This window comes from Bos indicus x Bos taurus, chromosome 7 (genome assembly GCF_003369695.1).
Source record: "Bos indicus x Bos taurus breed Angus x Brahman F1 hybrid chromosome 7, Bos_hybrid_MaternalHap_v2.0, whole genome shotgun sequence".
In the NCBI taxonomy this organism is placed as follows: domain Eukaryota; kingdom Metazoa; phylum Chordata; class Mammalia; order Artiodactyla; family Bovidae; genus Bos; species Bos indicus x Bos taurus.
In genome coordinates, this window is record NC_040082.1 from 83,926,917 (window position 1) to 83,942,297 (window position 15,381).

The following is a 15,381-nucleotide window of genomic DNA, read 5'->3' on the forward strand; positions in this document are numbered from 1 at the left end:
GTGAAAGTGAAGTCTCTCAGTTGTGTCTGACTCTTCTCGACCCCATGGACTACAGCCCACCAGGTTCCTCTGTCCATGGGATTTTCCAGACAAGAGTACTGGAGTGGGTTGCCATTGCCTTCTCCTAATAGAATCTAGATGTATGCAATTGACAGGGAAATTTTCTAACATCTTCAGTTCAGTTCAGTCGCTCAGTTGTGTCTGATTCTTTGTGGCCCCATGGACTGCAGCACACCAGGCTTCCCTGTTCATCACCAAGCCCCAGAGCTTACTCAGACTCATGTCCATTGAGTCAGTGATGCCATCCAATCATCTCATCCTCTGCCTAACATCTTAATTCCATAGAAACTCTTCTCCTTATGGGGTTTGCATTCCTCTGTATTTTCTATTCTAAGAAATGACCTTGGAGGAAAAGAAGGCTTGTCTTGGATTGCTCAGATGTGCCTAATGGTTGAGTAGCTCAGGAACTGAGGATTAGCGCAATGACCTAGAGTTGGGCAAGCAGGTGACATGTAAGTGTCCCTTTGTCATGCCAGCGATGGTGCAGAATGACCATCATCTATCCTACTATGGGCCACTGAAAAGGACCCTTCTGAGAGAGGGATTGTGCAAATACTATTATCTTTTTCTTTCTCCTACCCCCGGGTGCAAGAAAAGACCTAAGGTTCTGCTGACACTCACGTGTCCAGCTGCACATCAGAGAACTCTATTTCTCCTCTTACCGTCCTAGGTGGCTCAGTTGGTAAAGAATCTGCCTGCTGTGCAGGAGTGAAAGTGAAAGTCGCTCAGTCATGTCCGACTTTTTGCGACCCCATGATCTATACAGTCCATGGAATTCTCCAGGCTGGAATACTGGAGTGTGTAGCCTTTCCCTTCTCCAGGGGATCTTCCCAACCCAGCGATTGAACCCAGGTCTCCCACATTGCAGGTGGATTCCTTACCAGCTGAGCCACTAGAGAAGCCCAAGGATACTGGAGTGGGTAGCCTGTCCCTTCTCCAGGAGTGCAGGAGACCCAGGTTCAATCCCTGTGTGGGGAAGATCCCCTTGAGAGGGAAATGACAACCCACTCCAGTATTCTTGCCTGGAAAATACCTTGGACAGAGGAACCTGGTGAGCTATAGTACATGGAGTCCCCAAAGAGTCGGACATGACTTATCGACTAAACCACCGCCACCCTTTATTTTAATTTGACTTTTCCTTTTTAAAGGAGATTGGCTTCTTTTGTTATTCATTCTGTTTCCATTGGATTTTTTTCCTCTTTGTATTGTGTCAAGGGATTGGTCAAACCTGAAATGTTCAGCTTCTTTAATCAGTGTTGTTGGTTGAAAGAAAACAAAAAGCAGTAAGTCTCCCTTTCTTTCTGGGCTGATCAAATTTTATTTTCTAGTTCATTTTTCTTACACACATTTATTCTTAGACTGCCTGAGGTCTCATGCTGTGTTTGGATATTTTATCTTGAGTGAATCTTAAGCCATAACATTCAGTACCATCCCTGGCCTGTCTCTATAGTTCCTCTTCCGTTCACAAGCTTTTCCACTCTGTGGTCCAGACAGACTTGCCCATTGGCTCTCCCCTCTGGGAATCTGCTTTCTGCTTTTGCACCTCCTAATTCCTTCTGGTGCAACCTCTTCTGTGCCGTCTACCCAGCACAGTCCTCAATATGGCACCTCTTATCCCTGCTCGCCAACTAGAAATACTTTCCAAACTCCCATACTTATTTTGTTAACTTATTTGGACCCTAATCACAGTTTTCATTGTCTTATTATGATACAGCCAACTCAGTGGGATCGCAGAGGGTCAGGCGTGACTTGGCAACTGAACAACAATGATATACCTCTCACATTATGTTGTGAACTCATTGAGGGCAGACATCACCTTCACCACTGTTTGCTGATTGAGACAACCAATGTTTGTTCTTCAGCAAAGGCTTTGAAAAGTGTCTGTGTGAAAGATTGTTAAAATAATTGCATTATTAGGACATAGTGAAATTTGAAATAGGTCTACATATTAGATGGTAGTATGGCATCAGTGTTAAATTTCTTCACTTAGACAATTGGATGATATGGGTGAACATTCTTATTCTTAGGAAATGTAAATTGAAGTATTTAGAAGTATTAGTATATATACTGTTTACTCAATTTACTTTCAAATGGTTAATAAAATCTATATATATTGCCTTTGTATGTGTGGGTTCAGTTCAGTTCAGTTCAGTCGCTTAGTTGTGTCTGACTCTTTGCAACCTCATGAATCGCAGCATGCCAGGCCTTCCTGTCCATTACCAACTCCCGGAGTTCACTCAGACTCACGTCCATCGAGTCAGTGATGCCATCCAGCCATCTCATCCTCTGTCATCCCCTTCTCCTGCCCCCAATCCCTCCCACCATCAGGGTCTTTTCCAATGAGTCAACTCTTCGCATGAGGTGGCCAAAGTACTGGAGTTTCAGCTTTAGCATCATTCCTTCCAAAGAAATCCCAGGGCTGCTCTCCTTCAGAATGGATTGGTCGGGTCTTCTTGCAGTCCAAGGGACTCTCAAGAGTCTTCTCCAACACCACAGTTCAAAAGCATCAATTCTTCAGCACTCAGCTTTCTTCACTGTTCAACTCTCACATCCATACATGACCACAGGAAAAACCATAGCCTTGACTAGACGGACCTTTGTTGGCAAAGTAATGTCTCTGCTTTTGAATATGCTATCTAGGTTGGTCATAACTTTTCTTCCAAGGAGTAAGCACCTTTTAATTTCATGGCTGCAGTCACCATCTGCAGTGATTTTGGAGCCCCCCAAAAATAAAGTCTGACACTGTTTCCACTCTTTTCCCATCTATTTCCCATGAAGTGATGGACCAGATGCCACGATCTTCGTTTTCTGAATGTTGAGTTTTAAGCCAACTTTTTCTCTCCTCTTTCACCTTCATCAAGAGGCTTTTTAGTTCCTCTTCACTTTCTGCCATAAGGGTGGTGTCATCTGCATATCTGAGATTATTGATATTTCTCCCGACAATCTTGATTCCAGCTTGTGCTTCCTTCAGCCCAGCATTTCTCTTGATGTACTCTGCATAGAAGTTAAATAAGCAGGGTGACAATATACAGCCTTGATGTACTTCTTTTCCTATTTGGAACCAGTGTGTTGTTCCATGTCCAGTTCTAACTGTTGCTTCCTGACCTGCATAAAAATTTCTCAAGAGGCAGGTCAGGTGGTCTGGTGTGTGGGTAGATAGTGATAAAGTGAATGTGGAAAAGTGTTAGCAACTGGTGAGTCTCTGTTATATTTTTGTGGCTTTCAAGTACATTTGAAATTTTTTAAAATGAAGTGTTAACAAAATGTAACAAATTTTATATGCCATCTAATCAAAGATAATTATAGAAAACTAGAAATAAAGGAAAATTTATTTGTAGATGAAAAATTACCTAGGGAAGATTCCAAAATCCATTCACTTAATATTTTACGAATGACATTGCCCAGAGCACTTGATAAACTAAGTTATTGTGAAACAGGTCAATTCCTCTGGATAGTCTAATGTTAAATGATTAAGAATAAAAAGCAGGATAATTTGGGACAGTGCTTTGTGTGGAAAAGTCGCAGATGTACCCACTCCAGTGTTCTTGCTTGGAGAATCCCAGGGACGGGGGAGCCTCATGGGCTGCCATCTATGGGGTCGCACAGAGTCAGACATGACTGAAGTGACTCAGCAGCAGCAGTACCTTAAAACACAGGCTTTGTGAGGTCATGCCTCTGGGGACACAGTAAGTTAAACTGCAACTAGAAAATGGTGAGCTCTTGACAGGAGTTTTAATGCAGAGAAAAGATTTCAGAAGCATTGTGGGTGGCTTCTTCCATGGACAACTGATAGTGAAGATGCCAACTAATGGTGGCATTTTTGAGAACTGTTTTGGATGTCAAAATACTTCCTATATTAGCCATATTTGAAATATAGGCATATTGGATATCTATTGCTGCGTAACAAAATACCTCAAAACTTAGTGGCTTAAAACAACAAACATTTATTATCTTGTAGTGTATGTGGGTCAGGAGTTTGAGAGAAGCTTGGTTGGTGGTTCTGGCTCAGGGTCTCATGAGGTTGTGACCAGTATGTCAGCAAGGGCTGCAGTCATCTGAAGGTTGACAGGGGCTGGAGGATCCACTCACATGGCTATTGGCAGGAGGCCTCAGTTGATGCTTGAGTGTCCTACTAACATGGCAGCTGGTTTCCTGCAGAGGTGATCCACGAAGCAAGATGGAAACTGCCGTGCCTTTGATGACCTAAGTGTGGAAGTTATACTGTCAGTTTTATAATATCCAGTTGGTTACATAAGTCTGTTCATTGTAAGAAGAGTTTACACAAGACAGAATTCATTGATGGCCATCTGGGAGGCTGGCTAAAACAATAGGGCGTAACTATTACTACTACTAAGTCGTTTCAGTCGTGTCCAACTCTGTGCGACCCCGTAGATGGCAGCCCACCAGGCTCCCCCATCCATGGGATTCTCCAGGCAAGAACACTGGAGTGGGTTGCCATTTCCTTTTCCAATGCATGAAAGTGAAAAATGAAAGTGAAGTTGCTCAGTCATGTCCGACTCCTAGCGACCCCATGGACTGCAGCCTACCAGGCTCCTCTGTCCATGGGATTTTCCAGGCAAGAGTACTGGAGTGGGGTGCCACACTGCCAAAACATAATTATTGTAAAAGGGAAAGAGTGTGTCTTATAAAAGAGATTACAGGGCTTTTGTTGTTGTTGTTTTTGTACAGGCCAAAAAATTAGTACTTTTCATAGGCAATGCCAAAGAATGCTCAAACTACTGCACAATTGCACTCATCTCACATGCTAGTAAAGTAATGCTCAAAATTCTCCAAGCCAGGCTTCAGCAATACATGGACCATGAACTTCCAGATGTTCAAGCTGGTTTTAGAAAAGGCAGAGGAACCAGAGATCAAATTGCCAACATCCCCTGGATCATTGAAAAAGCAAGAGAGTTCCAGAAAAACATCTATTTCTGCTTTATTGACTATGCCAAAGCCTTTGACTGTGTGGATCACAATAAACTATGGAAAATTCTTCAAGAGATGGGAATACCAGACTACCTGACCTGCCTGTTGAGAAACCTATATGCAGGTCAGGAAGCAACAGTTAGAACTGGACGTGGAACAAGAGACTGGTTCCAAATAGGAAAATCAGTATGTCAAGGCTGTATATTGTCACCCTGCTTATTTAACTTCTATGCAGAGTACATCATGAGAAACACGGGGCTGGATGAAGCACAAGCTGGAATCCAGATTGCCGGGAGAAATACCAATAACCTCAGATATGCAGATGACACCACCCTTATGGCAGAAAGTAAAGAAGAACTAAAGAGCCTCTTGATGAAAGTGAAAGAGGAGAGTGAAAAAGTGGCTTAAAGCTCAACATTCAGAAAACAAAGATCACAGCATCTGGTCCCATCACCTCATGGCAAATAGATGGGGAAACAGTGGAAACAGTGGCTGACTTTATTTTTGGGGGGCTCCAAAATCACTGCAGATGGTGACTGCAGCCATGAAATTAAAAGGTGCTTACTCCTTGGAAGGAAAGTTATGACCAACCTAGATAGCATATTCAAAAGCAGAGACATTACTTTGTCAGCAAAGGGCTGTCTAGTCAAGGCTATGGTTTTTCCAGTAGTCATGTATGGATGTGAGAGTTGGACTGTGAAGAAGGCTGAGCGCCGAAGAATTGATGCTTTTGAACTGTGGTGTTGGAGAAGACTCTTGAGAGTCCCTTGGACTGCAAGGAGATCCAACCAGTCCATCCTAAAGGAGATCAGTCCTGGATGTTAATTGGAAGGACTAATGTTGAAGCTGAAACTCCAATACTTTGGCCACCTGTTGCGAAGAGCTGATTCATTTGAAAAGACTCTGATGCTGGGAAGGATTGAAGGTGGGAGGAGAAGGGGACGACAGAGGATGAGATAGTTGGATGGTATCACCGACTCAATGGACATGGGTTTGGGTGGACTCTGGGAGTTGGTGATGGACAGGGAGACTTGGAGTGATGCGATTCATGGGGTCACAAAGCGTCGGACACAACTGAGCGACTGAACTGAACTGAACTGATACTGGGAAGAATGGGTAGGAATGTTACTGAAGAATGTTAAATTGTGAGATGTTTAGGAAAATAGATATAATTTTATTTAGTAAATTCTGGACTGAGAAGTAGTATTTGAAGTCTTTTTCTATTAAAGAAGAGATGTATTTTTTTTTCCCAAAGGGAGATTAAAATAGACCAGACTGAGAAAATATAACTGGGATTCAAAATGGTTTAAACCCAACATAACTCTCCCTAATATTGACCCTATTTTCTGTTGTTTCTCCCAAATCTGCCAATGCTTTCTTTCATTGGTTTCTCATGTATTTCCTATTCCTTAGACGACCAACAAACCTTGGACAGGCAGTTCCACACTAAACCTGAATGCACCCATTTTCCCTGCAGAAGGCTGATGCCGTTTCCTTGGTTGGATTTTGAACACCTACTCTGTGTTAATGTCTAAAATGCCTCTGTTATCAAATAATGCACCCTGCTCAAAGACTCAAGTGTTTTCCACTGTAGACAGGATACAATCCATCTAAACTCCTTAGCCTAAAGTTCAAGCCCCTTCATCAAAAAGCTCTCCTTCCTTTCTAGCACTGCTGCTCACAGTTCCTTATAAGACCTTCTTTGGTCCACTCTGAGGCTTGGCTCATACTTTTCTCTCTGCCTTATGGGCCCTCCCCATTGTATTCATTTTACCCAAAGTCTTCCTTTAATCCTGAAGTAATGCCTAGGGCAGATAGCAGGCATAGCAGTCACAGCCAGCCCTGTTTATTTTTATTTATTTATTATTATTATTTTTTTTTACTTTACAATATTGTATTGGTTTTGCCATACATCAACATGCATCCGCCACGGGTGTACATGTGTTCCCCATCCTGAACCCCCCTCCCACCTCCCTCCCTATACCATCCCTCTGGGTCATCCTAGTACACCAGCCCCAAGCTTCCTGTATCCTGCATTGAACCTGGACTGGTGACTCGTTTCTTATATGATATTATACATGTTTTAATGCCATTCTCCCAAATCATCCCCCACTCCCTCTCCCACAGAGTCCAAAAGACTGTTCATACATCTGTGTCTCTTATACAGGGTTGTCGTTACCATCTTTCTAAATTCCATATATATGTGTTAGTATACCATATTGGTGTTTTTCTTTCTGGCTTACTTCACTCTGTATAATAGGCTCCAGTTTCATCCACCTCATTAGAACTGATTCAAATGTATTCTTTTTAATGGCTGAGTAATACTCCATTGTGTATATGTACCACAGCTTTCTTATCCATTCATCTGCTGATGGACATCTAGGTTGCTTCCATGTCCTGGCTATTATAAACAGTAGCCAGCCTGTTTAAATCACTGCTTCTGCTGCTGCTAAGTCACTTCAGTCTTGTCCAACTCTGTGCGACCCCACAGACGGCAGCCCACCAGGCTTCCCCGTCCCTGGGATTCTCCAGGCAAGAACGCTGGAGTGGGTTGCCATTTCCTTCTCCAATGCATGAAAGTGAAAAGTGAAAGTGAAGTCGCTCAGTCGTGTCTGACCCTCAGCGACCCCATGGTCTGTAGCCTTCCAGGCTCCTCGTCCATGGGATTTTCCAGGCAAGTACTGGAGTGGTGGGCCATTGCCTTCTCCGGTTTAAATCACTACTCTGTTTTAAATGATGTCAGGTAAAGCATTTAATCTCACCCAATGAAATTACATCTGAGAGGTGTGAGGGGTATATTCAGTGATTTCTAGTTCTTTTCCTTTTGAAAACTTCCTTTTAAGTTTGACCTCTTTCATGAGCCTTCATTGCTTACATTGATTTTTTTTCCTCTTAAAACTCTTGGCATTTTCTTTCTGCAGTGACTCATCTGGCAAATAATTTTATTTATAATCTTTCTCCCTAGTAGATTTTGAACTATTAAAGCTAGAGACCATGCCTTATAAGACGTAATACTCCTCATAGTTGCTTGTGCTTAGATCCTCAGTGAGTATTGTATGTAGATTTCCCCCCATATGTTATAGGACATGGATTTATAGGGATGTTGTAGGATACTTTCCAGAGTTGATGATAAGCAGTGACCATGGCCTCCCCTAAACTCCCCCTGAATGCCACTTAATTACACCTGTGGGGTTGGCTGCTTAAGTAGGTAAGGTTATACCTCTGTGTTCCCCTAGCAGCTCTTTCAGTCTTAATCCTTAATCATGGCTGTTCCTTGAGATGGTCTGTTGTGGCCCCCTCACTGCGTGTGGTGTGAGCCCCCTCAGGTAATTCAGTGGCTGGCATCCTCAGGGGTTTGCCCAGTTTTTGCTTGATGTAAAGTGCTCAGTGAATGCCAGAATACCCAGTTCATGCTAATGTATAGGGGTTTTTATTTATTTGTCTGTTTTCTGGTTGATTATGAAACCTTTTTAAGTGTATAAAATAGGACTTGAGAATATTTTTCTTTTATTAAATGTTAATAGCCACACTCATTTACCTTTTGTTTTTGGAAGCTTCCAAGGAATACTGGGTGGCTGCCATTGCAACGTGATTTAGTTTGACTTAGAAGCATATCTTGGGTGTGGTATTTGATGTTAGCAACATGACGTGAGGATGCCCAGACAAAAATGGATAGCATTGTACTGCCTCCAGTGAATAGTTACGCTTGAGTAAAGTAAAATGTTGTTAAAATAACTAGCTTTGGATGGTGAAAATAGAAATCAGGACAGTGCCTCAAGGATTCCTTTGATCAGTGAAGTAGTATTTCCATGGAAGTTTTCATCTGAGGTTATTCTTGGGGCAACCGGGCAAGCATTACTCTTTTGACATCTTAAATACCCTGAAGCTGGACCTCTGATATGCTATTCACAGGCTCAGAGCTCCAGGAAGAACACAGCTCATCTGTGCAGCCTTTCTGTGTGGTTCAAGGTAAAGTTAGTACATCCTTTATAGATAACATGAGGGCTTCCCTGGTAGCTCAGATGGTAAAGAATCTGCCTGTAATGTGGGAGACCCAGATTCAATCCCTGCATTGGGAAGATCCCCTGGAGAAGGAAATGGCTAACCACACCAATATTCTTGCCTGGAGAATTTCATGGACAGAGGAGCCTGGTGGGCTACAGTCCATGGGGTTTCACAGAGTTGGACACAACTGAGCAGCTAACACTTTTAACACTTGTAGATAACATGATACAGTGATCAGTGGACTAGGTGGCTCTTTGGTACCCTGGGGGAGGAGTGTGAAATTATGAGAATGTGGCTGTTTGTAATAAATCACTTCATCTAGAGAACTACAAGAGCATTTTAGAGTCAGTCAGTTCAGCTCAGTCGTGTCCGACTCTTTGCAACACCATGAACTGCAGCACGCCAGGCCTCCCTGTCCATCACCAACTCCCGGAGTTCACTTAGACTCACATCCATCAAGTCAGTGATGCCATCCAGCCATCTCATCCTCTGTCGTCCCCTTCTCCTCCTGCCCCTAATCCGTCCCAGCATCAGAGACTTTTCCAATGAGTCAACTCTTCGCATGAGGTGGCCAAAGTACTGGAGTTTCAGCTTTGGCATCATTCCTTCCAAAGGACACCCAGGACTGGTCTCCTTCAGAATGGACTGGTTGGATCTTCTTGCAGTAGTGAGCTTGAAAAAACACTGGGTGAGGGCCCCCACATTATTTCTATGTGTGCACTTAATGTTTCTCACAAGGAGATAGATTTTCAAGCCAGAAAGAATTGTTTGGAATCATTTATCCTTCTGTTGTTGCTAAAATAAATTAGCAAGTCAACACCCTGTTATTTATTTCTCCCTAACACACTGATAGAGAAACTGCTCCCTGTCATCACAACGCAGACTCATCCATTGTGATGATTTTATTCAACCTGATTGTTTACTGCGGTTTTTGTATCAGAATGGGCAAAGCCTGCCTTCAGAGTAGGTGGTAAGAGTTAACTCTGCCTGCTGTGTTTCCTCTTTCTAACAGGAGCACTTAGCAATGCTAATCAGTTGTACTGATTTTCTGTTTTGATTTTTCCATCATAATTAAGTGAATGATATGGAATGCAATCAAGTTTGACACTAGGGGGTTCATGCAAATGACTATTTTTTTATGTTTAAAATTTTGTTAAACGTAACCACAAGGAACGTTATTTGAAGGCAAAGCCTGGGTAGGTAGGGGTAGTTTAACACCCAATTTAGAGTTTTGAATATTTTTAAAATGTTTGTTCCAAGAAAACATATCTGTGTTGCCTTTTTTTTTTTTTTCAATTGAACTAATGCAATTTTTAAAGGATTGTATTTTGTTTTCATGCACACCCTAAAGTGGAAAGATTATAGTCTCAGACAAGATGATACAGTTTAAAAGAGAAATGAAGAAAAACGTTCATGGAACTTTCTTCCTTCAGGGTAGACACAAAGACAGAAAGGTACACACATTTACTCCTCAAAGCCTATGAAAGAAAACAAATCAAATAGGGAGAGAGTATATGAGATGCCCTATCCACTTGTTTTGATCGCCTATCAGTGACAAGACAAACAAAAGGAAGGACCGCCCGTGTTTCTGAATACAGGGAAATGTTGCATTTCTACACTCCTTTGTAGCTCATTGGCACATTTGTGAAATGTCTTCTCCCTCTACCATGTATAATATTTGAATTGTTTGCTCAAGTGATTTTAATCACTTTGTGTGAATTTGCACCTTCCCTTCTTGATCTAGCAATTTTTTTGCTTTGAACGTTATATACTTTAATGTAGATTGTTCTAAAACTCAGTTAATTTTCTAATTTTGATTTGGAAAATCCTTCAGGAATAAGGCTGAGCTATATATATTCACTTTTGTTATAAATGTACTGATATTTTCCCTTCCATGAACACCACCAGCAACTTTGCAATGCAGTTTGATTTTTCTCTGTGCTGAATTTCAGAAGCACTAAGGAGATGACCAAATTCTGCTTTTTCTTTTTTTTCTCTGACATCCCTGTAGAAAGGTTAAAGCCTTCACAGGGCAGTGCATCAAGTGCAAAGCAAAAAGAGATACCAAATTAACGCTAACATTTTTTGCATTCAAAGAGAACAGACTCTTCCCTTTTCTTGGCAGTTTGGTTCATTGCTTCCAGCAGTTTCCAACTTTGTACAGACTAAACATTTCTAATTGGGAAATGGATGGGTTGAGGCTGAGATGGTGACTCAGGATATAAACTTTCCAATTTGGGATAATTGTTTGTGAGTGGATGGCAGATTACTGCTGACTGGCTCTTGTTTTGTCTCCGAGAAAAGGATGAAAGTTAAGGTGCATACTTCATACTTCGTTGAAACAGAATATTTACCTGGTATAGATAAGGCAATGAGACAGAGATATTTGCCATGCTTGTTTGTTACAACCAAATCTAGTATATGAAAGGATTACTTTTTTGATGGATGAAGAAAACATTACAATATATGATGTGTCTTCAGCTGTGAAATGGGGATGGTAAAAATGCCTACTTAAGTTACTGCATGGATTAAATAGATAATTCACATGAAAGGTTCAGTACTGTGCCTAGCACACAGTAACCGGTCAGGAAATGTTAACTCTTGTTGTTTATCATCACCATCATTATTACTTTTTATTTATTCCTGTTAAGCAGAATAGCTTCTGTAATTATATAACATTAAGCTTCAGATTTTACAACTTCATGATGATTAGCCTGTGAGAAACATCTGTGATTTGAATTAATTTATAAGCCATATTTTGGCTAGTCATTTATGCTTTGTATGTTGGAATTACTTCGTGATGATTAGAATCCCCCTTTTAAAGATTTTACTGCTTCTCATAGTGGCTTACACTATATTTTAATTATCCTGTGAATTCATGACGTTTATCCATATTCCAAATCAAACATTTTCTTTCATTTTAGCCTTTGTGGATCAGAGATAGATAACCTGTCATAACTGGAGAAGGAAATGGCAACCCACTCCAGTATTCTCGCCTGGGAAATCCCATAGACAGAGGTGCCTGGTGGGCTACAGTACTAATACGCTATATATACTTGTGCTTATAAACAGTTTTGATTTAAAGAATTTAATGTTTCTTCATTGTTCTGTTTTCTTGAATTTGAAGGATAAACTGTTACCTAAGGTTCAGTGTTTGCCTGTATGGTTGTTTATTACTTATTTAAGATAAACTGGCCTTTTAAAACCCCAAGATTATCACTCAATAAATATTGTCCCCAGATACTAAAACCTGGTAACCTCATGGTGTGGAAAGTTAGTCTAACTTTTCAGAATGCCAGCTCTCACCCAGAAAGTAACTGCTGGGCCCATAATCTGGTCCATTTTTACTAGTTTCACTGGTTTACCAACAAGAAGGCTAATGCTTGCTTGCTTTTTAATTTGCAAATGGATCACCTTTTTGGAGGGAGTTGCGTGGCATGTGGGATCTTACGTCCCTGACTAGGAATCAACCCTCCCCTCTCCCCCTGCACTGCCCACCCCTTGCATTGGAAGCGCCGATTCTTAACCACTGAACTGCCAGGGAGGTCCTGGATCAGCTATTTCTAATTCCATGTCTATTTTTATAATTATTATATGAAGCCATTTTATATAGTGAGACAAACTTTTCCTCCTCATTAAGTGCCAAGTTTCCCCCACCATGGCCCTGCCCTGCCTCTCAGGAAGAGAGCTCCTGTGCTTCCATCTCCATGAGTGGCTCACCCGCCACTCAAGGGGCTCTAACAGGCGTCCCTCCTTGCTCTGACTCCCACATTCAGTCACCAAATCCTGTCCATTTCACCTCCTGAAAAACTCCCAGATTCCCTCAGTTCCCTGCAACCCCAGTGTTACTTCCGTATTTCACCCTCAGTTGCCTCTCACCTGACCTCCCTCTAATAGTCTGCACCTGCAGTTCATGCTCCCCCTGCAGCCAGTAAGATTTCTAATGTCACCCTGCACCCTTCCCTAGCTCTCTGTAATCCTTGGATGAGGTTCACATCCTTTGCCATGTCTTATAAAATCCATGGTGATGTGCCCCCCACCCCATATCTTTCTCCAGCTGAGCTAATTTGAGCTCATTAAGTGTGCCTGATCTTCCCTCACCTCTGTCCCCTCTGCCTTGAACATTCTCCTTCCTCTTCTATCTCCTTTGTGGGCCCAACTCTTTTGTAGATGTGTTGCTATTTGTTTTTCCTCTTTTGGTCTTTCCTCCTCTCAACAATAATACCAGGTTCATTTTTTTCTAATACTGACCTCCAAACAGCTTTACACTTTTTATCTGTACACCTATGTAGAAACCTCTATAAAACAACTGGTTTAGTTTCTGTTCAGCAGATGGTGGGACAGAAGCACTAAATATAAGAAATGTGTGTCACGATTACTAAATTATAAAGATCGTAGTGGGCAGGAACAAGAACTAGATCTGTGTTTTATGTGCCGTGTTTGCACGGTGCCTAGGATAGAGTGGCCATTCAGTGAACATCGAATGAATTACTGAATGACCCTCAGTTTAAGCCTGAGGTGCCTCTCTCTTGAGTCAATGGACCTTCTGTTCCATTATTTATCCTCTAGGACAAAGGAGGCCAGATTTCTCTGTGTGCCCTCTCCTTCCAGAAGGGAAATATGCCTGCTGAGAGAATCTGGAAGCCTGTGTTGCCTTGAGTTGTTCTGGTAGATTCCTTTAATGTCGGTTGGCATGGATGAGAAGGTCTTTTGTTATAGTGGCAATTAATGATGATTTGCACTTTTTAGTAATTTACAAAATAGTGGCCATCCTAACAACATAAGAAATACCTCTCTCTCCTGGACCATGAAAGCTGGTGACCCATCTATTTAAATCTAAGACTCATTATTCATGTTTCAGCCCTAGTGACAATTGGCACTTTATAGTTACCGTACTGAAAAGAATTCTTTGGGGGTCATTTTAATGCATTTTTAATTTGAATTTCTTTTTCTCGTAGGTTGTTCTTCAGGAACAATGGTTATTTCCTCGAACTCATGTTCGGGCTTTATCTGTTTATTGTTATGCCACTGGATCAGGATGGCATCATCTCTAAACCTTGAAGATCCCAATGTGTGCAGCCACTGGGAAAGGTAATAGTTTTGAGAAATAATATTTCTCAATATTCTGAGAAATAATTTCTGATAGATTCCTTTGTATGCTATCAATATCAGTACAACATATAAAATTAGAATCTGAGAAGAGATTATAAAATTGATTTCATGTAAAAATCTTTCATTATATGTAATAAATTAGATGGTATAATTCACCTTGGTCTTAGAGAGTATGCTATGCTATGCTATGCTAAGTCACTTCAGTCGTGTCCGACTCTGTGCGACCCCATAGACGGCAGCCCACCAGGCTCCCCCGTCCCTGGGATTCTCCAGGCAAGAACACTGGGGTGGGTTGCCATTTCCTTCTCCAGTGCATGAAAGTGAAAAGTGAAAGTGAAGTCGCTCAGTCATGTCCAACTCTTAGCGACCCCATGGATTGCAGCCTAACAGGCTCCTCCGTCCATGGGATTTTCCAGGCAAGAGTACTGGAGTGGGGTGCCATTGCCTTCTCCGTTAGAGAGTATATGTTATGTATATTAAGCTTGAGATATTAATTCTAACAGAGGTGTATTTGTAAAATAGGGGAAAACATTATAGATTCATAGATCAATTAAAATGATCTCCTTGAGGTCTTACCTCTGCTCTGTATCTATTTGCAATGATTTGGTGGAGCTGAACTTATGGACATATGGATTATGGTGGAGTTCCTACTTACGCATGGGAATCAATGAGAGAGCAGTGAAGATGGTGTGGAATAATGTCCTAGAGCGTTGAAATGGATGGCATAAAAAGTTGTGTGGTAGGTGACCTGAAAGGAAAAACTTGATTTCTGGAGTAACTGGCTAGGCTGCATGGAAGTGGTGTCACTTGAGATGTCCTTGAAGACTTGAATAAGACCAGTGGATGACAGTGATTGGCAGGCGTTCTAGGATGGAAGGTAGTTTGAAACCAGTGCCATGCAGACCACTAAGGACTGTACCCAGTAAGTCTAGCGTTGATACAATACAGGAGGAGGGCAAGATTGACTACATTATATGAAAGCAAATGATGTAGTCTCCAGATCTGGGTAAACTTACAGTCCTTTTTGGAATACAGAAACAGCACAAACTATCTAGTGATACTGAAGTGCAGTCAAATGCAGTTCACTCTGTTACTTATCTTCCTAAAAAAAGTGTGGACATGTTTCTTTATCCAAAATGAACATTGCATTTGCAGATTTTTCAAACAAATAGAAGGTGTCAAGTACTAGAGAGTAGTATGTAGTTGTAATAGCTATAAATGCAGTGACATTAAACTCTTAGCCTCTTTTTCCTGTCACCCTCAGTACCAAGAAGA

The 15,381-nt window shown here is 41.6% G+C and overlaps 1 protein-coding gene across 2 annotated transcripts in view; it reads left to right on the top strand.

The window, feature by feature from the left end:
• MEGF10 (multiple EGF like domains 10) overlaps positions 1 to 15,381 on the top strand; it is a 178,648-nt gene that overhangs the window by 32,697 nt on the left and 130,570 nt on the right. For both annotated transcript variants that reach the window (XM_027547016.1, XM_027547017.1), the window contains exon 2: positions 13,953 to 14,085. In XM_027547016.1, the coding sequence (XP_027402817.1) occupies positions 13,970 to 14,085 (116 nt within the window). In that variant the 5' untranslated portion in view covers positions 13,953 to 13,969. The remainder of the gene's footprint in view (positions 1 to 13,952; positions 14,086 to 15,381) is intronic.